The sequence below is a fragment of the Protomyctophum bolini genome (assembly GCF_963924005.1).
Source record: "Protomyctophum bolini genome assembly, chromosome: 7".
NCBI lineage: Eukaryota > Metazoa > Chordata > Actinopteri > Myctophiformes > Myctophidae > Protomyctophum > Protomyctophum bolini.
Window position 1 is genome coordinate 10,189,727 of NC_137868.1, and position 24,307 is coordinate 10,214,033.

At 43.2% G+C, this 24,307-nt stretch overlaps 1 protein-coding gene across 2 annotated transcripts in view; it reads right to left on the reverse strand.

Annotated features, from left to right (window-relative positions):
- The window catches only part of znf236 (zinc finger protein 236), a 95,398-nt gene that overhangs the window by 34,839 nt on the left and 36,252 nt on the right, over positions 1-24,307 (reverse strand). For both annotated transcript variants that reach the window (XM_080768158.1, XM_080768157.1), the window contains 10 exons: positions 21,491-21,592; positions 18,610-18,752; positions 18,101-18,204; positions 15,178-15,329; positions 14,043-14,219; positions 12,774-13,080; positions 7,540-7,643; positions 6,061-6,513; positions 2,528-2,673; positions 1,082-1,307 (listed from right to left, as the gene is read on the reverse strand). In XM_080768158.1, the coding sequence (XP_080624284.1) occupies positions 1,082-1,307; positions 2,528-2,673; positions 6,061-6,513; positions 7,540-7,643; positions 12,774-13,080; positions 14,043-14,219; positions 15,178-15,329; positions 18,101-18,204; positions 18,610-18,752; positions 21,491-21,592 (1,914 nt within the window). The remainder of the gene's footprint in view (positions 1-1,081; positions 1,308-2,527; positions 2,674-6,060; positions 6,514-7,539; positions 7,644-12,773; positions 13,081-14,042; positions 14,220-15,177; positions 15,330-18,100; positions 18,205-18,609; positions 18,753-21,490; positions 21,593-24,307) is intronic.

Here is a 24,307-nt window from a genome sequence, read left to right on the forward strand (position 1 = left end):
TGATCACTGTATCACAGACATCCACAAATGCTGCCATCAAAGAAAAGAAAAACTCTCGCAAACTCCCACAAAACTGCAGGTCTGCCACAACTTTCATCAAAGCTAACCTCGCCCTGAGGGCGAGGTCACTTCTCGCCCTCAGGCATCTTACTGGTATTGCACTCTAACGTCTTTATGTCTAAATGTTAATGTTTTATGTACAGCACTTTGAATTGCCTTGTTGAAATGTGCAGTACAAATAGACCCCAGCTCCTGCAGTGCACCTTCTCTATAGTAGCATTATTATACCATCGTAGCGTTGTACTGTGCCACCTGCCATTTCATTCTATTCTATGCATGTCCATTTTCATCCACGGCTCTGGTTCCAGTGATCCGGCTGTGTGACACATTGTATTTTACAACTTCCTCGCATCTAATCCTCTTCTCCGCGCTGGGGGCGCAGCTAAGGCGCGAGTGGAGGACGCGAGTAGACGGAGGGAGTGTGAAAGTTGGGGTATCAGAATTCAGCTTTGTTTTCCTATGCCATGGCGCCTGGCATGCACACAGGAACAACTCATGAATGGATAGAATATATTTGTATTGAATATAAATAAAATTAGTGGATTTGCTGATGTACTCTGATAAATCTCCCAACCATGGGGACTCCGAATCCCCCATACATAAACAGCAGATCCAAAATAACAGGTGGTAGCTAGCTGGGGTGGTGGCGGGTGAGCAGCTGTGTTTGAGCAAGACAGCAGGGGGGGGCGGGCAGCAGCAGCAGCATAACAGCAGCAAAAGCAAGCAGTAATGAGCAGTGCAAACTTCCAGATGAAATAGAGCAGTCTGAGAATGAAATTAGTGTGTGATTGGATCAGTGGATTGAGGACATGGAGTCGAGGCGGCCCAATGGACGGCCACCAACAACTGCAGTGAGTTGGGGCCTGTGCGCTTTTCCGACCCGCCAATAGTCCCGCCAATAGTCCGACATACACAAACCCTCAAATCTGGACATAGCCCCTCAAAACGTTACACAGTATTTAAGTATTCTAAACTTTTGACTCTGTCACTCACATATGGACATACACGTGCGTACACACACCTGTGGCATCCTGGTCAGAGATGCCAGCCATGCTGACCAGGGCAGGGGTCATGGTGGAGGGCTGCAGGGCCAGGGTGGTCAGTGGGTGGAGGACCACGTTGGCCGTGGAGGTGTCACCGGTAGACATGAGGTGACCACCCTGGGAGACGAGGCTGGTGTCCCCAGACAGGGAGTGAGAGAGGAGACCGCCTTGTTGTAACGTCTGCTGGAGGAGGGCAGGATCAATCTGGAGGACAGGATGAAAGCAAACAAACTATTACAGGCACAAAAGGAACGTATGCCGACATTCAGCATATCAGACAGAACGGGGCAGAGGAGTTTTTTGTTTTGTTTTTTTAGAACACTTTGAAGAATGGGGAGATTTGTCCCCTGAAGACATTTTGAATTTAATGGCTCTTGTCGACTACAAAAGGTAAGTCAGAATCTTCCAGAACGTGAAACTTCCCGGAACCTGTGACATTTTGTTACGTTTCCATTATACATGCTCTGCTTGTACCTTGCACAAGCTTGTAGATCTGCTATTTATTGCTACTTTCCCAGAACTCAGGGTTAATACTACCTCCTGACCAGGGACCAAATTAGGTTAATCTGAAATACGTTTCCTGATACGGCAAAGGTTTTCTTCTAGGTTCGAGCTATACGTTCTGGCAGTGGCACCTGCCTGGTGTTAGCATAGGCAGTGAAGGTCAATAAGGTGGGAAACCTTTACCTGTGATAAGGCCATTCTACGTATTCTACGTATTTATGGAGCAACCATAAATACATTCCAGACTCTAGCACCTCTAACAGCAGGCTGATAAAGACTGAGCAGAGTCTTGTGTGAGTCTTTGATAATGTCTGTGGGGAAAGTGTCCTCCTTGAATATGAACACCTCTGGGTTTGAGAACATCTTTGGGAGAAGCAGTACACTCAAAGTTACAGACCTGTAAGTGTCCATTCATTTGGAACCCCAAGGAACCCACTTTAAGAACCACTGATTTACAGTAGATTTACTGTAGTAAAACAGACACAGCAAACGGGGGAAAGTTAGATTTGTTGGAACAAGAAAAGTTGTGTTTCCATTTCCTGCATTATGAGATTTGTTTTAGATTAATATCAATACATTATAATATTAAGTCAGGTAACAAGTGTGTCCAATAATAAAACATATCACAGAGAAGATTGTGTGCACATCTCAAAGCATATATTTAGGCCAGGTGTATGTCAGGCATCAAGGCAAACATCAACATCTGCACACTAGTTTCTCGGAGCTCTAGAAACTAGTGTGTGGATGTTTTTTCTCCTCTTCAATACTAACACATAACAATGAAGTATTGCTCTGTGTACAGGTAGGTAAGAACACATTGTTAAGCATGATTATAGTCAGTTTGTCTTTTTAAACTTCACTGGCTCTACTACATTTAACTCATTTAAAGTGGGTTGAGCATAGTGGTTCAGACGCGTTACCTGTAGCGTGATATTGTTAATGTTGCTGGTGTCGATGCCAGAGATCTGGACGTTGGGGCACACCAGGTTGGCAGATGTCAGCTGCAAGTGGATGCCCTCCAGGGTGGCAAGGCCATCCGAGAGAGAGACGGTGAGGTCTCCACCGGCTGACACACACACACACACACACACACACACACACACACACTTATATTAATATTGCAATGGAACATGCCTACAACTCATGTCACACGTTTTCAATCACTGCGATAGTCATGCATTGTCCATATGCCGTTCTCATTAGCTATTCCAGACAATACTTTGTTACTGCTTACAACGCATTGTTTAATGCCTGGAACAATGCATAGTGCACTGTGTGACACAGTTGTTGATACAAAGCTGTGTAGGTCAGTTTTAGGGCATATTGATCAGCATTGTCGTCACCTCTTTTTTTCGCTTTTGTACTGATAAGGAGAACGAGCCAGGAAACGGCACTCGTACAGACTTCCTGTACATGTTTGAGTTCCTGTAAAATTACTGTACAGTACTGCCAAGTTTTTGTCCTTTGAACAAAAGTTATGCATTAGGGCCTCTGGTGAGAACCCATATTTGGTGTCCTTAGGTTATAAGTATCTTCCAGGCTGAAACTAAAACGCAGAGGGAGTAAGGATGAAAGCCTGCGGAGCCCAGGCATCACATCTAACATACATCTGAGAGGAGAAAGAATTAAGCTTAGATAGACGTCATGACTGCCTGCCTGGTGTTGTGGAATGTTCTAAAGAAGCCAGACGATCCAGCGTGGAGCAGCATGTACGCAATAAATCTAATAAATAAACCTGCCATCCACCCCAACGTTCTCCCATTCCTTTTCTCCAAACCCACCCAGCAATGTTGGACAATGTTGTATTAATGTGTGTGTTTTCGCATTAAGTACTACTATTTAAAGATTAGATATGGTGCTTCACTAGGCTAATTGTAAACACTTCCTGGCCAACCCCGACTGCATGGAGATTTAAATAATCAATGCTTATGTTGCTAGAGGATGCCCTTATCGTTTCGGCTGTGACACCCGGTCACACCTTACTATTTATCAGTGGATACAATACTGTATCCACTGGTGGTTTGGTAACTCATTACACAGAAGGAATATGAATTTGATCCCTCAGTGAAATAGTTTCCACTGTGACAGGATTCGAGGTTGTCCTTGCATGATTGATGCTGCAGGCAAGTGAATAAGCAGTCTTGTTTCTCCCAAGATGACGACACGACACGATTCTAAAGCATGAGGCACATCAGCAAAACCTCATTATTTCAATCTCCATACACGCCGACAGGATCAGTCATTATTTCAATCTCCATACACGCCGACAGGATCAGTCATTATTTCAATCTCCATACACGCAGACAGGATCAGTCATTATTTCAATCTCCAGACACGCAGACAGGATCAGTCAGCACCACATTTCCATGAATGCAGTGTGTTCTTTCTACACATCTAAAATGACAGTTAAATAAGTAAATGAATGAAGTTAAATAAAAGTTATGGCAAAATCCTGCCACTGCTGCCTTGTCAAGTACCCCCACTCACTTCATCCCCTGTCCCAGTGCCATGCTGTTAGTCAGACCATTATAAACACTATCCCAAACCCTAATCTAACCCTAACCTCAAAGGAAGCCATGGGTGATTTGATTGAAAATACTGAGGAAGATTTGTGGAAAATGTGGAACTATTTGGAGCATGCGTGTGCGAGAAGACCCCGGTCTAACGCCCCTCCAGTCCGAACTCCATAGTGGCTGTTGTCAATATGGTCATTGATATGACACGCCAGTGCTCTCACTGTCCTCTGGAGTCAACATTGTCATTGATTTAGTCAGATAAAGTCAGACAGATAAAGTTGTGAATGGGAGTTAGGAGCATGTTCGGCTCAAGCAGGTTGGATGTGCGAGTACTGGTCACTGGCACACCCACTTCATGTTCCCATTGCTTCACTGATTGCACCTCAGCAGTAGATTTTGAACCGTAGACCACATGTGAAGGTGTCATGTTCCAGTTAAACTTCAACCCAATCAAATCTCAATCAGCAATCAGCTGGCTGAAGCTGTAAAATCAATTTCCTCCCCATACATTTGTGCGCTCATCAGTGAAATAGTTTCCACTGTGACAGGATTCGAGGTTGTCCTGCATGATTGATGCTGCAGGCAAGACAAGTGAATAACCAAGGTGATGACACTTCGATTTGAAAGTTTGTGGAGCAGTACTTATCTACTTCACTTCAAAGTGAATCAAATCTCATCAGATCCCTCTAATCAGCAATCAGCTAGCTGTAGCTGTAAAATCAATTTCCGCACTCTCGGATTTGTTTCAGGTGGGGGTTGGCCTCCGCCAGGGCTGCGCATTGTCACCTATCCTATTTTCATGGACAGGATTTCGAGGCGAAGTCGTGGCGGAGAGGGTATTCGACTGGGTGAGCTAAGGGTTGCATCACTGGGAGGAGACCCCGGGCAGACCAAGGCGCAGATGGAGGGATTACATCGACAAACTGGCCTTGGAACGTCTCTGGATCCCCCAGGAGGAAGTCACTAATGTTGCTCTCTGGTGGAGCTGTTGCCCCCGCGACCCGACTACGGATAAGCATAAGCAAATATGCATCCATTTAGCATATTAACAACCCGGGCTATACTATTTGGAAAAATACGGTATTCGGTTAATCTTTACTCCGTTATTAATTATGTATTATTTCCCCCACCCGCTATTAATCAGAATGACACAACCCTGGAAATAACAGAAGTGTTCCCATAAACAGAAAAGAGCAAGAGAAGAGGAGAGGAGAGAGAGGCAGACAGCTACGGTGAAAAAGAACAGATAGTCTCTTAAATCCAGAGTTGGAAGCGAGTGGAGATTGGTGGCTGTAATGTGATGTCACCCACTCCTTGGCTGTACTCCAGCAACAATGAGAGAAATTAATTTCACGGCCTACCGTTTTAGACAGCCATGCACCCTTCTCAGCAGAAGCAGAGGTATTAGAGTCAGGCTTCGGTGGATTCTTATAAGCCTAGCAAATCAATCTGAAGAGTTTGTACAGAGGTTAACCGCACAGCACTGCATCCTGATTCACTTCTGATCCACAGGAGCATGAAAAATTACAGACCTCCGAAAGGGGTCATAGACCATCCTTTCAGAACATTTCAGCTCCACCATATAAATCTAAACCCTCCTCCTCGCCTTACAACTGCTTATGTTTGTATGTGTGTCGTGTTAAGGTACTTTCAGACGGGCATCAATTAATGCAGACGTTACAGCCTGGATCAACGACAGGTCTGCTCCAGGTTTGCTCATGAAGGGCGCGACAACGCAAGTGTAAAAAAAAAAGCTAGACAGAATCCAGGTCTGGTCAGTAACGCGGGCAGGTGAGCATGACAATTACTCACACTCACTCACATGAATACGCTTGTGTTGCCGCCGCTCGAATTCTCCGCACATACAGTGGACTCGCCCACGCTTATTTATTATTTTATTAGTTGTTTGGCTAGACTAATCCTTCAGTGATCATTACCTGACATGGAAGCAGGCAGGATGGCCTGTCCAACCAGGCCTTGCTGCAGCAGATTCTGGTCAAACTGTCCGCCGAGTACTTGGTTGGCTGGGAGGTAAATGTTCTGGTCTGAACTGGACGTCTGCAGCAGGCTCACTGTGTGGAGAGCCTCTGGGCTAGCCTGCTGCTGCTGTACCTGACCCAGCTGGGCTTGAGTGATCTGCCCCTGCTCTGGGTCTTGACCCTGGCTTGCTCGGCCCGCCGAGGCAGCCGTACGCTTGGACTTGCGGTCCTCTCTGTTGGCCCGGTAGTGGCACTGGATGTGGGTCTTGCGGTGGCCAGAAGTGCGGAAGCGCAGCTCACACAAGGGGCATTTGAAGGGCTTGGACCCGGTGTGGAGCCGCATGTGGACCTTCAGGCTGCCTTTTGTGGAGAAGGAGGTGTTGCACATGTGGCAGTTGAACAGCTTCTGACCTGAAAGGACAAGTCAACATCATTATCACGAGGATTATAGTTTGGGGCAATGGGGCTGCTTTCAGCTCTAGAAATAATAATTAATAATAACAAAATAAATGTACCAAAAATAAAAATAATAATAATAAAGATTAATGATTTATTTTACAAGTTATTTAGTGTGCAGGATAAGTCTTTTGTTCTATTCAAACCAATGCATTACTCTAATAGACTGTATTAAGGGCTTTAAGGCTGATGACTGAAGCTCAGAAAGAATAATTAAACCATGTCCCAAAATCACTTAAGTAGCTTATATGCCTTGACTGGGCCTGTCATATAACCAGTGGTTTGCCTCTTCAGTATGGTTCCAATTAGCTCTGGTCCATAGCTCTAATGTGTTGCATTTAGAGCTCTAATGCGTTGCATTTAGAGCTATGTTACTCTCAACTTCCGCCGCTCGCATGAATGCAGACCAGCATCTCATCTTTAGCGTAAATTAAAAGAACGTTTTCGCTACTCACCAAAACAAAGGCGGGTTGTGTCATTAGAATGCCTACTTTCAACTGTATTCTATGGAAAAACTAACATTCATACTGAGACTTCAAGAGGATTAGAGCTATGGACCAGAGCTAGGTTCCAATGCAAATACAGAGTTGAGATTCATAAGAAGCAAACCTTTCTAAAGACTTTAAATGTAAGTAACTTCTGTTTATCTATCTTGCCTATTCAAAGCAGCAAAGCAGAGTTAGGCAGTGCAATTAGATGGATATGGCGAACATGTCTGAGTATCGCTCGCTGAAGAGCAACCCATAATCTTATGAACAAAAGGTGAAACTAGAATGTTAATGTAGACATGTGGCATAAATGTGGGGGAGGTTATTAGACATATATTAAAAAAGAAATGCTTTAATTTTCCCATGTTTCATGTTAATGATCATATCCGCTGCTGTGTGACTACTACTATCACAGATCTATTGATATAACAATTGTACAAATTGCGCATACTTGGAACTAGAGAAAAGTATTCTGGCAGTGAGCCATTCTGACCTGTGTGTGTTTTTACATGGCAGTCCAGTGTAGACTTGACCGTGAAACTCTTTCCACACTCCTCACACTTGTAAGGCCTTTCTCCAGTGTGGATCCGGATGTGCCTTGTTTAGAGAAGCAGAGTTGATAGGAAAAAGAGAGGGGTACAAATAAGGAACAGAGAAAATATAGGATGTAGCAAGGACAGGGAAGAGTGGGATTAAGAATAGAGTTCCTTAGTCGTCACCGTTGGTGTAGGACTGTCACAATCATTATTAGATGCGCGATACGTGCGATTTGTCGGACCCTGTGTGAATGCGGCTTAATGAACACACTTGGGTGTGCGTGCGTGCGTCAGAACATCGGCCCGTGCGTTGCGGACTCCGTCAGACCGCGACCGTGGGAAAGACCGGCCTGTCTGAACACCGGACTCCGGCACGTAGAAACAGCGGCCCTTCAGAATTAACCCCATTTTTTGATTACCAGGCAAATTGAAATGCGTTCTTAATCCTATTATGTTCCAATGTCAAAAACACAATTAAATCGTTAATCGCAATTATATGTGTGACAATTAATCGTAATCGAAATGGGCTTTGAAAACCTTTCTAGATATAATTTATTTAGAAATGTCTACAGCAAGATTACATGGTGCAAAAGAGGAAAACATTGAGATTTGGTCTGGTATTGCAGATTTGGTTAAGGGCATGATTTAGTAATTATTATTATCATTATTTATTTTTTGTTCCCATTGCACAGTAGTAAGAGTACTGACATTTTGTGGCATCTTTGGTCTCAGGGGGAGGGGTTGGTGGGATTGTTTGTTTTTGTGTTCCTTGCTTTTGCCGTTGTGTTGTTTTTATGTGTTTGGTTTTCTTTAGTCATTCATGATGTTAACGTGTCTTATTGTGATTTTTTGTCTTTAATAAAAAACATTTGATAACAAAATAAATTATCGTAATCGTGACAGCCCTACGTTGGCGTCTAGATCAAGGCAGTGCTGTGAACAAAATTATTATAGATACAGTGAAGTGAATTTAACAGAGAGGGTTTGCTCTCTCCACCGTGCAAAGAGTTGAGATTCTTTCTAGACTAGAAGAGAAACTTTAAGGTGTCACTCAACAGGAAGACATACTGTACTGTACTGTATTTCTGTGTTTCTTTAGGGGGTGGAAACCGAGCCCACTCCTCTGCCTATTTAAGCCAGTCAAATTGAATGTAAGTTGTGTCAGTCTCCCCAAGCTGTTAGCCCGTTGGGGAGCGTACTGATGCCATTGCTGCTGCTGTACTCTTGTCTCTGACAATAAAATGGAACTGCGAAACAGCTCTCCTATCTGCCTGCTTGCTTCTGCCTCAGAACGTTTTCCTCTTCTAGTCTAGAAAGTATCTCAGCTCTTTGTGCACAGGAGAGAGAACACTCTCCTGTTTTAAATATTCTTCATAATGGTGCATCGAATCCCGGCCATGGTGGCGTGTTTTTTTTTGCCTCGGATGGAAGGAACCAGATGACTTTTAGTTCAGTCTGTTTTCTGTTAGTTTTTCTTATTTGTTTTGCGAGCGGCTACGGCAGCGGAGACGAGACGATGATCTAGATGTCATGTGATCCTGTGAATGTGGTTCCTTCACATTTTTTTCATGAGGCATGTTTTAGCATGCCTCAAAGTGAGGGAATGATGAATATTTGTGCTATTTCACATCCATGGGACAGCCAATTTAAGTGTAAGCCGGCCTGTCTCTCCAAGAGAATGATTTCAGCTGTTGGACATGCTCAAACAACCCCTAAGAGTGTTAGCAGGCTAGGCATCATGAATAGCATAATGGTGTCACCATAGACAAGGCTAGATGGCTCAAGGCGGAGTCTCTGACGTAGTTCACCCGGGGGCCATCTTGCTGAGGGGCTACAATACAGTATATGTTCTATAGCAGCTCAAACAAAAATAGTCATAACTCCCTCAAATCTTGACGGATTTACAAACAGGTTGGTTTATTACAAACGTTATCAACGTGGCTATGATTCAGGATGATTATCTGCTTAATGTTGTTTTTTATATGAACGTCATATAAAAGCATATATGACGTCTGCAAGCATGCGGACATATGAGCACACATCATCACAGAGTTGTGACTCTGAGCTGCGCGAGTGCGATTACTTTAATTTGCTCTCAGGTGTCCGGACAGATTGTTGTCTTTTCCGCTACATATTAAGGCCTGTTTAGGGTGTGTTTTAGCTGCGTTTTCACCTAGAAGACGATGGAAATCTGAGACACTGTTGAACGAAGTGAAGTGTCAGAGACTGACGTTCACACATGTTCAGGGACAACACTGTGGGTCAAGACTGTGCATGCGTTAATTGCGTTAAAAAAACGCTCTAAAACCGGAAAAATATTTTCGCCTGCTGTCTGCCACTTCTCAATTCTTCTCCTTTCCCAGTTAGTCTAGAAAGTATCTCAGTTCTTTGTGTGTACGGCAAGGAGAAAGAACTCACTCTCTCTCCTTTTAAATGTACTTCAACAGTACAATGTAGAGTGTAGAGCCCGACAGATGCCAGTGTTTTGGGTAAACTAACAGCCAAGAGTCCTGATGACCGTGGTAAGATAAAGGTTGGGATGACCTTTCCTAGACCACCGGTGTTCATTTCTGGGTCCCGTCATGTTTTCACAACTTGTGGTCTCTCTTTACACAACTATGAACTGGCTGCCAATTCCAAAACCAACTTTGCAAACAAGCCAGAATATGACTGTCCCATTTTGACCTGAGATCAGTCTTCTACACCCTGACAGTTTCCTGAAAAAGCTATGTTTCTATGTCAGTCGTTCTTCGATTTTTCAAAAATAGCAGACCTACAAGCTCGTAGCCCGCCACCGAGTGGCGTGCTATGAGCTTGTAGATCTGCTATTTTTCAATAGCTAAAGCACAACAACACCAAAAGGGGTTCCCGCCCAAAATGGGTTAAAGATATGTATGGTGAGAAGAAGTTGAATGAACCCTAAACACGACCACTTTAATTAGAGTGTGATAATTAAAGGCCACAGAAATGAGCTTCCAAGCAACTGCACTGTTTTTCCTTAAATTGGACCAGATGAACCAAGGCATTGTCTGATTGACTGATTGTCAAGATAATTGTAATGCAAATTCTGGCATTCATCCATTGGACGTAACTGCCCCAGAGAAATCATTCATTCTCAGATCTCAAAGAGTGTGTGTTAATTTTAGACAGAATTACAAGCTGAGAAATTCTCAGCAGTATTTGCATAGATGTTGCATTAATATGATAAAACAAGGACCACGTTTTGTTCCACGAAAGAAGCAGTGAGAGAGCCTTGTCTTCCTTCAAAATGTGCATGGATGCTATAGTGTCTAACAGAGTCAGACATCACATCAGTATTCCCTGGATGCCTTGTGGTCCTCTAGAAAGAGTCCTTCAAATTGGACTGTTTAAATCCATCAAAGGTTTCTCTCATCTGAGCTCTTGCATTTGGAATGATTCATTCTTATGGTAAATTGGTGACAGGGGTACATTTTTGTGAGTGTATAGCAAAAATGAGTCTACACCATCAGAATGCATCAGAATGCAACCGATCTAATTTGAATTGACATCAGAAAATTCAATCACTCGTTGTTGTGACTGTTATATCTAAAGATTCAGCTCAACCAAAATCGAGACGTGAGAAAAATCAATGATGCATTGCCTCGAAGCATCATCAAATGTTATCTGTAGTAATTCTGTATACTGCATGCTGTGCAAGGTCAAACTTTTCAGTTTACTTTCCACAAATACTTTGCAAAGCCAGGAAACATTTGCACCTTAGAGATTATTCCAATGATACTAAAAAGAGCATAGAGCAGTGCAAATTTGTCAGAGTCTGTTTCCCCGGGGTGAAGCCCCATCTCACTAGCTAGCCAGTAAAGTTGGTGTGCTGCTGTGCCAACTGCCAATCCTTAAAACACTTCTACACAAACTGTTCTGAGAGGTGCACGGAGCTTCTCCACAGGGTACAGCAAGCGAGACAGAGAAAGCGAGAGAGAGCGGGGGAGAGACAAGGGATTTCCTGTAGACAGAAAGGCCAAATGCAAGATTCTCTACTGCCCCGTTAATCAGAGCCCGGGGCCAGTGCTGAAGGGCACGTCAGGATATTAAAGTCTGACAGCAAGCTGAAAACTGCTGTGGAAAGAAACTCACAAGAGAGCTGCATGGATTGTGACAGGACAAAAATAATAAAAACTTAAAGGACCCAGTCAAAAACGAGATGCTAGTACATCTCAAGGGGTTATTCCAAATAAAGAATTTCAATCATGATAAAATATAGTCTAAGTGCACTGCTGAGGCAGCAGGGTCAACCTAAAAAGAACAAGAGTCTAAAAGCTTGGATAACAGTCACTATCATCTGTGCGGCTCCTGAGACCCCACTGGAAATTGGTGACACTAGAAAATTGAGTTAACTTCAGGGAACAATGTGCTCAGCTGGTTTCTTGGTAAATCTATAGATTTTGATATGGGATGTCTATAGATTTTGCACTGACACTGCTAAAAGCATCACCAAAATCAGTGGGAGACACCATCCAATTTGCAGAGCAAATGCGATGGCAATCCAGACAAAATCTTTTGGGATATTTGGAAGTCAAATGTGACCCCACACTACAAACAGCGTATTATTTAAAATGTCATGTTTCATTTAAAATTAAATTAGCTATAAAGAGCTATAAAATTAAATATTAGTGGTTTAGATTGACCCTATAGTTTGAGAACTACACCTCATAGAATGAATGTAAATTGTAATTATAATTTTTTTATTTTTTTACAAACAAAGAATTCCACATTGAAAGGGATCAATTAATTGAATGTATTCTGGCTTGGATTAATGAAGCTAATTGGTACCGCAAAGAAAACTAATTTCTTCAAGGTTTTAAAGAAAATATACAGCGACTTGTTCTTTTGAGGGGCACTAGCCCCTCCTATATTCAGCTATTTAGTGTAGATTTTCGGTTTACACAAACATTAAATTCCCATTGACAATGAATGGAGAATGTACGTCATATGTGGACGAGCAAATCGACATGTTACGTCATGATGATGTACGATGATAAGAGCGCCCTTCACTTCGCACAGGTTTAATATTTTTGAGGGCCCACCTGCAATTGCCTCACGGCCTGAACTAGATCAGTAGAGGTCATGAAAATCCATGGAAATCCAGCCGGTGGTTTTCCTCAGAGCTCCGCCATTAGCAACGGGGCTAAAGACAGAATTAACATGTATTTACCTTACAAGGTCACTTGGCTTTTTGAAGCTCTTTGGGCAGAAATTGCAGCAGTTGGCAAACTTGGGCTCCGTCTCCATCTCAACAGCTTTGTCTTTGATCTCGCTGATCCGATCCCTCTCAGCCGCGGACTGGGATAGCACGCGCTCGGACACCGAGGCCTCCTTGCCGGGGTCCTTGGCCAGCATGGCCGCCTGTTCCTCTGTAAAAGTTATAATCTCCAAACTTCTTCTCTTCGGTGCCCTCTGATCCCCATCGTCGTCCTCCTCCACGCCATCATCACCATCATCTTCGCCATCACAACCTACGACTGTGGGGAACACGTGTAAATTATGATTGTAAATTAATTGACACATTCCCCGCCAGGATTCAAAAGGATTTCCATGGATGCCATGGATTTCAAGCAGATACCGACCAATCTGTCCAGTTTGCTGTAAATACTTTTTGCGAACGCAGTGAGCACTTACTATGAGACCTAGCAGATCATGTCTGTCTATGTGTCTGTCTGTCTGTCTGTGTGTCTGTCTGTCCCGCTATACGTCCAAATATGGAGTGTGTTGCATCAGCAATCACTCAGCTCCATATATGGGCACAAAAGGGGCCAGGTCCACATATGCAGTAACAGCGGGACAGACACACAGACAGACAGACAGACAGACAGACAGACAGACAAGACAGACAGACAGACAGACAGACAGACAGACAGACAGACAGACAGACAGACAGACAGACAGACAGACAGACAGACATGATCTGCAGGGTCTCAGCTGCGTTCGCTTCCCGCGTTTGCGCGTCTTACTGGTGTTCTTCATTTTTGTAACTGTGTAAAAGGGTGAATAAAGAAAACCACTTCTCTGCGACAAGGATTTCAGGACAAGGATTCCAGTATTTTTTGGCTATTTTTCACCATTGCCTTGTCGGCAAACATTAACCTCACTCAGGACAGAGTGTGACACTTGCATAATACCGTATGGCTGTCTGCCCTTTAAATAAAAAGGGCAACATCAAGACAACCACAGTGTGGTAAAATTAACCCATTTAGATCCGAGGCCGATTCTGCAGTTTCAAACCGTTTCAAGTGACAAGCTACTATGAGCTTGTATATCTGCTATTTTTGAATAGCCATTAGCCAACCAGTGTGTGTGTGTGTGAGAGAGAGAGAGAGAGAGAGAGAGAGAGAGAGAGAGAGATAGATAAAATCTAAAATGATACGGATGCTTTTCCGGTTTTTATGGGTTGAAGTTCTAGAGTAGTGTTGTTTGTGTGGCGTACCTCTCTCCATCACGGCATGCCCCTTGCTCATGTGTTTTCGACACAGCAGGCTGGTCCGGAAGCTCTCATCACACACCGGGCATTTGAAGGACTCCACGTGGATGGTCAGGTGTCGGTTGAGACTGCGGTTGGTGGTGAACGTGGCGTCGCAAACATTACACCTGTAGGGCTTCACTCCTGGTGGTGGTGAAGGTCAGGATGGGGAAGGAGACATTATTAAAGCAAGGATTTGTTCCCTTAAAAACAGCGACACAAGCGTCGGTCGGGACCCATTTGTGGGTCACGGACACCTTTTTATGGGTCCCTTCATGTTTTGTTTTTACATTTGCACAAACTATTCCCCAAAAAACATTTTTCAAACAATGATTCAATGATAAAGTAATTTCATGAATAAATCAAATACATTTTTAAGAAATTTTGAAAAGAAATCTTTAGATTAGAAAACAAATGTTTAGATCTGCAAGATCTGCTATTTTAACTAGGGTTGGTTCATGGACTAAAAGTTTTGGTCACTCATATTTGATACAGTCTGTTTTCTTAACGTGACAATTGTATATGACGGTTTTTCGCCGTCAGTTGATGCTTCATATCCATAATATGGATATCATATCATATCATCATATTATGACGATATGAGTCAAACCACCGTGCTCTTTTTGACATGATATTAAACACTATGGGAATTCAGAATTATAGCCTCTTTGGTACTGTAAATCTTTATGTCTAGAGTCTCTTAGCCTCGGTACCCAGGCTTTCATTTTTATCGGCGCAAGAAATGAAAGCCTGGGGGAACGCATTGCCCGCCGCTCTGGTCTAGAAGTGGGAGTGATCCTTCCGGGTGGGCGTCGCTACAAATGATGTGACGTAGCGCTGCACTAGGGGGGAGAGGAGGGGCCAGGGCTAACGGACAGATTGGTGAGATCCAATCAGGGCGTCACGTGCACAAATCTCAGCCGTGACCTCTCTAGACCAAAAACCTAACACGTTAGCTCAGGCTAAGAGTCTCGTAACAATGTTCCAGAAGCTATATGTTCATCATCTTGCCTGAAGTACACATCATCAAGAGAACGGATGGTTATAGTGAAGATCGAACCTATGACAAGGCCACCGATGCAGCTCATTTACATGATCTCACCTGTATGAGTGTTGAGGTGGGACTTAAGCACCCCAGCTGAGACAAAGGCCCTGAAACAGAGAGTACACCTGTAGGGTCTTTCTCCAGTGTGGGATCGCATGTGCTGCTTCAGGTGGCTGGATTTCCTGAAGCCCTTAACGCACCAGGTGCACCTGAAGAGGAAACAGCCATCAGAGGAGCTAAAAGCAGCAGAGTTCTGTTCAGGGGTTCAGACACTAAGGTCTCAGAGGCACTTTGGCCTGTCGGGCAAGTGCAGGTCATGTTTGCCCACTTGCCCGAATAGTAAATTGTCCATTATAAAATGACAGGTAAAATTTGAATTAGCGTTCAATTTATCACATTTTTTTCTTTTTTACTTTCTGGGTCTGTGTGATCAAAAAAATGCATACCTCATTTTTTATGCCAAATACCTACCGGTACATAGCTATGAATATGTCTATGGATTCACACTTTTAAGTACAGCAACAGTGAAAACAGAATCTTATAGGACGTTATAGTGCTCTTATTTTACATTCCAGAGATCAGAAGACAGCGCTCTGGCCACGTTCAGGTGTTTAGACAGATATCTTGTGTTGCGTCCCCTCAAACGAGCACTTTCCCGGTCGGGCAACCTGAAAGCAAAGTCCTCCTGCCCAAAAGATTTATTTAGCCAGGCACAGGTGGGCATCCCTTAGTGTCAATGCCTGCTGTTCATCTCAGGTAGCTTAATTTGAAAAGCACAAATATCACCACATTTTGTATTTATTCATTCATGAATTTATTCTTTTCATGAGTCTTTCATTTCTGATGCTGCTTGCAGAAGAAGGGGAAAAAATTAAAAACTATAGCAATCTTGAATCTTCAAGAGTGAGAGTTCAAGACCTATATTATTCTAGTCTGGTAAACCACCCACTCGCGGAAATCGAAATGAAATTTGTCTGCTTGAAATAAAATGAAATGTGATTCTCCATGTAGGAAAAGGGTTATTGAAGCAGTCTTTCTTTCTGTGTTGGACTGCTCCTTCTGTCCTCAAGCCCTTGGATGCAGTTTATCATTCTGCTTTGTGATTTATATCTGGTGAACCTCATCATTGCATCCTATATGATGGGTTGGCCCTCCTTGGCCGATAGGCGAAATAAACATTGGTATCTGTTTATTTTTAAAGAAATTGATGGAACTTTACCGTTGTATATTAAAGCTCTGCTGGATTGGAACCCTGTAACATAATAGAACACGCTCCAGTCACTGGCTCACACTAAAGGTCCCAAATGTAAACACAGAGGTGGGGAAAACAGCCTTTTGTTTTAATGCCCCAACCACGTGGAATGACCTACAGCTTAAATTAAAGATCTGTTCTCCCATAACATACGGCCCATTTAAATCTTTGATTGCTGACTTATACCCCCTAAGTGTCTGCAACTGTTCTTAAACATAGCCTACGTGCTACGTCACACGATGAGGAAATGTTACTATTCTGTTCTGTTTTTGCTTTGAAATGTTGTATTATGTGTATCTCGACGACACTGCAAATGAGGATGACCTCAATGTCTTTGGCGAGTAAATAAAGTAAAGTTGTTGAATGAATGAATGAATGAATACATGAATGAATGCATGAATGAATGATTTCCGTGAGCGGGTGGTTTACCAGCGTTCGCTGAAACCAAATTAAATGTGATTTCTGCGACCGAGTGGTACCTGTCCATAACTCCAGATACCCTGGGGAGCATTAAGCAACAAGTGGATAGAAGGGCAGCAGCCGTACCATAGTGGGGAAGGGGCTCGCCCAGGTGTGCTTTGCACATCGATAGCGTCCACATTAAACTACTACTCAGTGAAACAAACAACTGCAGCAAGTAACATTACTCAAACAAAAGCTGTTTATGAGTCATGGTTTTTTTGTGCAGTGCACATACTGTGCCTTGAGCAATGATTAATACATTTAATTTCCAATTTAGCTGACAGATTTTCTATCTTAATTTTGGTTCTCAACCGGGCCAAAAAACACAAGACGAAATTATGGTCCCATGAGCCATCACGACTCAATCACAGTTTAGTCAGGCCCCAGCATGTGAGCTGCTAGCTCATTCTATCCACAGTTTAGTCAGGCCCCAGCGTGTGAGCCCAGCGTTTAGTCAGGCCCCAACGTGTGAGCTGCTGGCTCACTCTATCCACTGTTTCAAATGAGAAGGGAGCTCCTCCAGAGCTTCATTTGAAGTGGAATGGGATTGTAAGGTTGGCCACATGAGACTAGCCTGCCCATTAAAGCAAGATGGATGGATAGAATCGGCTGCTGTCATGGACAGCATCATCAATCAACAACAATAGAATCCTGCATTTTTTCCTAACTTCCTAACGTGCAGTTCCTCAAGTTAATCCTTGTTAGGCAATAGGCAATACAAATAGGAAAGTCCCAATTAAATTGAATCAATAGACTGTATTACCGGTAAATTAAATAAATCCTTTTAACTATTTTTAACTGTGAATAATAATATGAATTTAGCAGCGTTCAACAATTATACAAATTAATTAACATCACAAATGAACCATGTAATCCATTAAATTACAACACATATCTCTGAAGGTGACAATGAATAACGCTGAACCTCTGAGGCAATATGAAGAAACACTCTAAATGTGTCTGCAAATATAGAGAAAAACAAAATAAGATGACTCATTTCATTGACTCATACTTAGCAAACTCCACACTCTGCACTGAGTTAAGCCGCTGGAGCGGCTTTAATCTTTTCCCTTTTGTTTCTCTGAAATTGTATCGTCTCTGACCAGAATTGAGAAAAGCAGCGGGATGAATCCTAGATAACATTATAGTTTGAGAAGCCGCCCCGCCCAACATAATGTGCATTCAAGTTTGAAAACCAAAACAGAGTACGGTGCACGCACACACGCACAATGCACATGCACTCGCATGACACACACACACACACACCTGTATGCTCTCTTGGTGTTGTCTTCAGTGTCATCCTGGAAGTCCTGCGTCTCTGTAGTGAGCTGTAACTCGCCCTGGTTGTTCTCTTGAAGGAGGCCACTCGTCTAGTTTGACAAAGACACAAAGCAAATCTGATGTGGAAATGTTCCAGTCAAATGTCTTGGTGTGTAACATATATATGACACATCTCCATTTCTTCTACCACTGCCAGTTCAGGAGATGGCTAAAAACATGGTATAGCTCAAAAGTGCAGAGCACTAAAACAATGGCTGCTATGGAGGGAGAAGTGGTCTCTGAACCAGAACTCACCACCTCGGCACTCTGTACATGTAAAAGGTTCTGTGAATGGTAGCTGGACCAGAACTCACCACCTCGGCACTCTGTACGAGTAAAAGGTTCTGTGAATGGTAGCTGGAGGACTACCAGGACCAGAACTCACCACCTCGGCACTCTGTACATGTAGAAGGTTCTGCTATGGAGGGAGAAGTGGCCGATGAACCAGAACTCACCACCTCGGCACTCTGGACATGTAGAAGGTTCTGTGAATGGTAGCTGGAGGAGGACAGGGCCTGAGACTCCAAGGTGCTGGAGTCCTGGAGCTGCTGGACTGTGGAGAACTGTGGCTGAGAGTAGCCTTCGTTGATGGTGAAGCCTGGACGGAAAATCAAAGAGAATTATATTACTAACTAGGGATGGTAAATGGTAAATGGTGCATTTATATAGTGCCTTTATCCAAGGCGCTTTACATAGATTGTGCATTACATTCACCCATTCACACACACATTCATACACCGATTGCGGCGGAAGCCATGCAAGGTACCAACCAGCACATCAGGAGCAATTTGGGGTTATAGTGTCTTGCCCAAGGACACTTCGACATGTAGACAGGAGGAGCCGGGATTTGAACCGCCGACCCATGGATCATTGGACGACCTGCTCTACCTCTTGAGCCACAGTCGCCCCGGAGAGATAAGAAGCTTTTTAAGGCAGAAAAGCCAAAAAAATAACCCAGCTCGATAAGCCTGATCAATACGGTCCTCGTTATCAATAAAAATCACACCTGTGTGAACTGAGTGGTGCAACTCCCCTCTATTGGTTCTCGTTCCAATTTCATTCTCTCTCTCTGTGTTTCTGGCACAACAGCACCACTTTTTCCCCTACTGGTACTCTAAACATAGTAACATAGTCCCATAGTGACATTGCTGTTCCTTGGAGTGGCACTCAAAAATGAACGAGCTCCATCCCTAACCCTAACTGCATACAGAAGGCTGTAATATTCAATGGTGTGAGACAGGACTGTGCTTGTCATCTCTGGACTCTTATCCAGAGTGACAGTGGGTGTCAAAATTAAGATTTGTCACGTCATTAAATACATAATTAGTTTTGAAAGCAGTTACTTATAATTCTAGTAATTATAGCCTGGATTAGATGAGGCATAGCAATTAACACTTCGGTATGGCTACAAGATATCCACACTGCAAGGTGAAATGTTTGTGAAGCTTTGGAAGTGACATAAGCCCTGACACAAAGTTGCCATCTGACAGCTCATAAACCAACCAATTCAGCAAAAGCTGTATTTAAAAACAACGGTCAGCATTACTCTTCCATGCAGTTGAAATATAGTTTGTAAAGTGTTGGCAACAAGTCAACAAGTCGACTTCATTAACACAAGTCAACTCTTACCAGGAGAAGTTGAACGTTTATTTTCTTTATTTTGATTTTGATTTATTTTGATTATTCTTCGCTCCATGTGTGCGTGTGGACAGAATTCAAACTGTGATTCCAAATGTTATGTGTTTTTTTTAATGGAACCAGTCGGGAGTTCGGTCTCAGCCATCAACGAGCAACTGTGACTCTTCCTTTGATGTGCTGAGGTCCGCTCCTGCATGAGCTGTCCCGCTGATTGACAGGCGAACTGCACTGTCAGAAGTCAGCACAGTCTGAAGCCGAAAACTTTATCTGCAAACTATCACTATCAGCTACCGGTATCGCTCGACTTCCAATGTTTACCGACAGCATGCCCTAGTCTGCATTACAGAGCAAGAGAGGCCATTCATTTGAAATGGCTTCCAGCGCCATACAGCCATTAAATTAGAGATCTGCTGCCTGCTGACACTATTATTATGGCTCTATGGGAACATTATCAGTATCGTTGCCCTGAGTCTGAGGAAGAAAACAGCTCATGGTGCCTGAGGTAAACAAACCAATTCAGCAAAAGCTGTATTTAAAAAGTACAATCAGCATAAATCTTCATGCAGTTGAAATGTGGTTTGAAAAGTGTCAGACCCAATTGACAAGCTATTTTGTCGTCAACTGTCAATTAGCGAGCGCTGGCTCTTAGTTCTTACAACAAAGGTTTGCCTGAAGGCATTTACATCGACATCAAACAGTAGAAAAAACAACAATCTGACAGGAGCTTATGGTTGCTGACTGCGCCGCTGTGGGAACAGCAGCTCTATCCAGTCCCATCACCCAGACGGGTGTTGGAAAAGGTGCCTAGAGTGGCACAACATCAGATTTGCCGAGTCGATGCTCGCTGTCGGTGTGTTATGCTGCCTTCAAGAGCTCTTGTTTTGTCTAAAATATGGGAGGGAGGAAAGGGTACAGAATTTTCACAGAGATGTTAATTATGTCCCAGGGCGGCAGGGCGTCTCAGGGGGTAGAGCGGTTGGAAATTGTGAAGCTCCCCATGGGTTAATGTCAAGGTTTCCTTGAGCGAAACATTGAAGCTCGAACTACCCCCGATGAGCAGGTTTGGTGCCTTGCATGGTTTCCTCTGCCGTGCGTGTGTATAAATGGGTGAATGCATTGAACAATGTAAAGCGCTTTGTATAAAGGTGGTACATACTGTATGTCACAGTACATTTGTAAAACGGTGAAAAAGGTGCACTCGGCTTCACCGTCGTAAGTAGAGTTCTCAAATTCTGCCCGAGCCCAACCTGACCTGACCCAAACCGACCCGAAACACTCAGGGCCGGGCCGAAAATGTATGCTAATTAGTCAGGCCAGGCCGAGCCTTGGGTTCCATGAAAAAACCAAATCTGGGTTTTTCAGGTTTCCGGGCCTAACATGAGAACTCCTGAAGGTAACTTGAGCCACGAGGCACCGGCGAGCAAGGTAAAGTGAGCAAGTCGGCGTGCAGAGCGTTGCGAAGTCACCTTCAGTCAACTCAGCGCCGTCCGAGTTATGTACCGATAGAGACACAATCTCTACGAGACACCAATTCTTAGTTGTTTTTTTCTCACACAGAAAGAATTACCAGAATGATACTATATGTACTGTATGTATACTACCGGTATATTTATGGATGGTAGGCCACATAGCACAGCCACATACTGTATGTGAAAGGAATAACGTGTGTGTTGGGGGGGGGGGGGGGGGGGGCATTACCTTGCGTTAGTGCTTGCTGGTCAAAAGCAGGCTGAGGCAGCGTCTGTGACTCAAACTGGCTGATATTCGGAGGAAGCGTATGCGGAGTATTCACGTAGGAGTCTGTAAAGGGGAGAGAAAGGCCAGAAAAGGTGAGTCTATGCCAGATTGCCAGTGGTTTTTTACACTTCTTGTGCCCAAGGCACAAAATGGTCATGTCAAAATCTCAAGGTACATCTACATTCATAGTGTAAAAGATGATTCGTTTTTAATAGAGCGGTCCTCTTGTCTTGAATTGTAAGAAACATCATAATTCATATTGTTATGCAAGGTTTTCTAATAAACTTGAAACTCTACATGTCACCTCGGTCTACAGTACAGTCTATTGGATGATGTTAAACACTTCAACTCGGGCATCACCAGTTTGAACACGCCTTTACCCCTAGATCACAATGCATCGCTAGTTTTGGAATTATTTAGTGCTTAAGTGGTTAGAAAGGGATGCTTATCTTCAAAGGTTGTGTTTTATGAGACAAGCTGATGAGATCTGCATTTCCTTTATATTAGTTGGTTAGTTCTATCTTTCTCATTGAGTAAAAGAGAAAGAGGTCTGAAAAGAGATGACCTTTCTAGAAAACAATGAACCTATCCTCTTGCCCTTTCAACATCTGTGTTGCTCCCTGCATCTCTGTCAGAGTTGAACAGCAGGGAGGATAATACTTGCAGCACATCCCCCGTGGAGACAGTGAAGTAGCAGTGTGCTTAGCTGCCAGTTTCTCAATGAGAAATTGACATTGGTAGTTGATAAGCAGAGTGCGGGAGGTAAATTAATTAATTGGGCACAGTAGGGAGGTAGCATAACTTGTCTTCACCCCCTCATGAACAATTTACAAAAGACACGAGCCAAATAGAAGGTTCTTTGAAGTTCAAATGTCACAAAGCAAAAATGTGGAGAAGGGAAAAGCAATTATTGCATCCATAAGAGTAGCTATACAAAATAATGAAAAGGCTGTACTTGAGCGACATAAATTTGAACTGAGTTCATCCCAAGTAGTGTTTATGCAAATTATTTTCTTCAAAATCCGGGTCTTTGTTTGTGGAAGGTACGGGAGGTCAATAAACGAATTGGGCAAAGATGGGATGTAGCAGAACTTCCTGTTCACAGGGGGGGAAAAGACACCAGCCAAAAAGAAAATGATTTAAATGTGGGATAAGAAATGCGTAAAATGAAAAGGCTGCATTCAGGAACCGAAATCTGAATCTTAATATGAAAGGTCAAAAACGGAGAACTCTGCCATAAATGGGGTTGTTATTTTTATTCTATGTAGATGAAATGACAATGGAAAGTTTGGAAACAAGTCCCCAGGACTTTTTTTTGTTACCTTTTAGCTAATGTCTGACCATACCACAACTAAAGTATTCAATGAATCAATGTATTAGGATTCGTTGACTGTTTGGCGATAAGAAAACAGTGACAAAATATGCTCAACATGATCCAATGTCATCCCTGTTACAAACAACACTAATCCTATTTGCCTTCAGAAAACGTCTCTTAGAGGCAGACAAATATAGACTCTGACTGATCCAAGATGACGTGACAATTTATTTTCTGTCAGCCATTCCCCGACAGATTCTAACTCCACACTCAATGTCTTCTCGCTCTCAGACATTAGAACAAGTACTGCTGAGTCATCCGCAAACAGCAAAAGTTTGTATTTTACTGCAGCAGGAGCCCTATCGTTAATGTATAATCTCTTCTCTCTCTTGCTGCGAGAGTGAAGTCTAGTCAACACCAACTCGGGATTCCTGGATCGCTGCCCTCCACAAATTCCTATCCAACATCAGGTTCTTGAGCTCTGCAGTGTTGTCTGCATGTATAATATATGGGAAAGAGAAGAGTCCCAAGTACGTATAGAGCCCTGCAGAATACCACATGATATTCCTTTTTCCTCAGACAACACACCATCAACATCTGTCATCTGCGTCCATCTAGTTAAATAAGATCTAAACCAAAACACTGTAGAAACATTGAATACCAAATCCAACAGGACCATTCCACGAACCATGATCGCATTTCTCTTTGATGTCATCTCACAGGTGTATTAAACATGTTTCAGTAGAGTACGATGTTCCAAAACCAGACCCAAGAGAAGGCGGATGTGGAAGTGAAAGCCTAAAATTAATTTTGTCATTTTGGGTGCATGAAGATAGTAAACAGGAAAGATCAGAGAAAGCAATATAAGTCTAGTGTGAGCCCCTCCCATTGGAGGACCGACTCACATTGGAATTGCATTGTGGCATGCAGCCATTAATCACAGACAGAACACAGAACATGTATTTGATACGTGTGTTTGAGGCCTGCGACAATCCATAGTTATCAAGAAACCAACACAGTTTCTCTCCTGATTGAAAGTCGCAGTCCATTGGCAATCTACTCTCTGACTTAGTGAATTGCATCTTCTCATTAGTTTCTTTGGTGCAATTGGTCATTTGATGTCAGGCACTGGCATGGAAGAAATCCTGAAATGACAGTGTACAGACCATACGGTGCCCATGAAGCTTGAAGAAAAATCAATTGGCAGGGTTATTTGTTGGTCGATGGAGCACTGAATAACTAACTGGCAGAGTAAACAGAGAACTGCCCGCCAAACCAAGTAATTCTTTAAACTTGTCACAGGTGACTGAAGATGCGGCACCGTTACTGATGACAGCGAAGACACACAAAGTGAGACTATAGGGTTGGGCAATGTCTACTCAAGATGTGCACATCCAAACATCACAACAGACAATGGATTATTCTATTCTAGCAGCTTGTAGATCTGCTATCTGCTAGGTTGT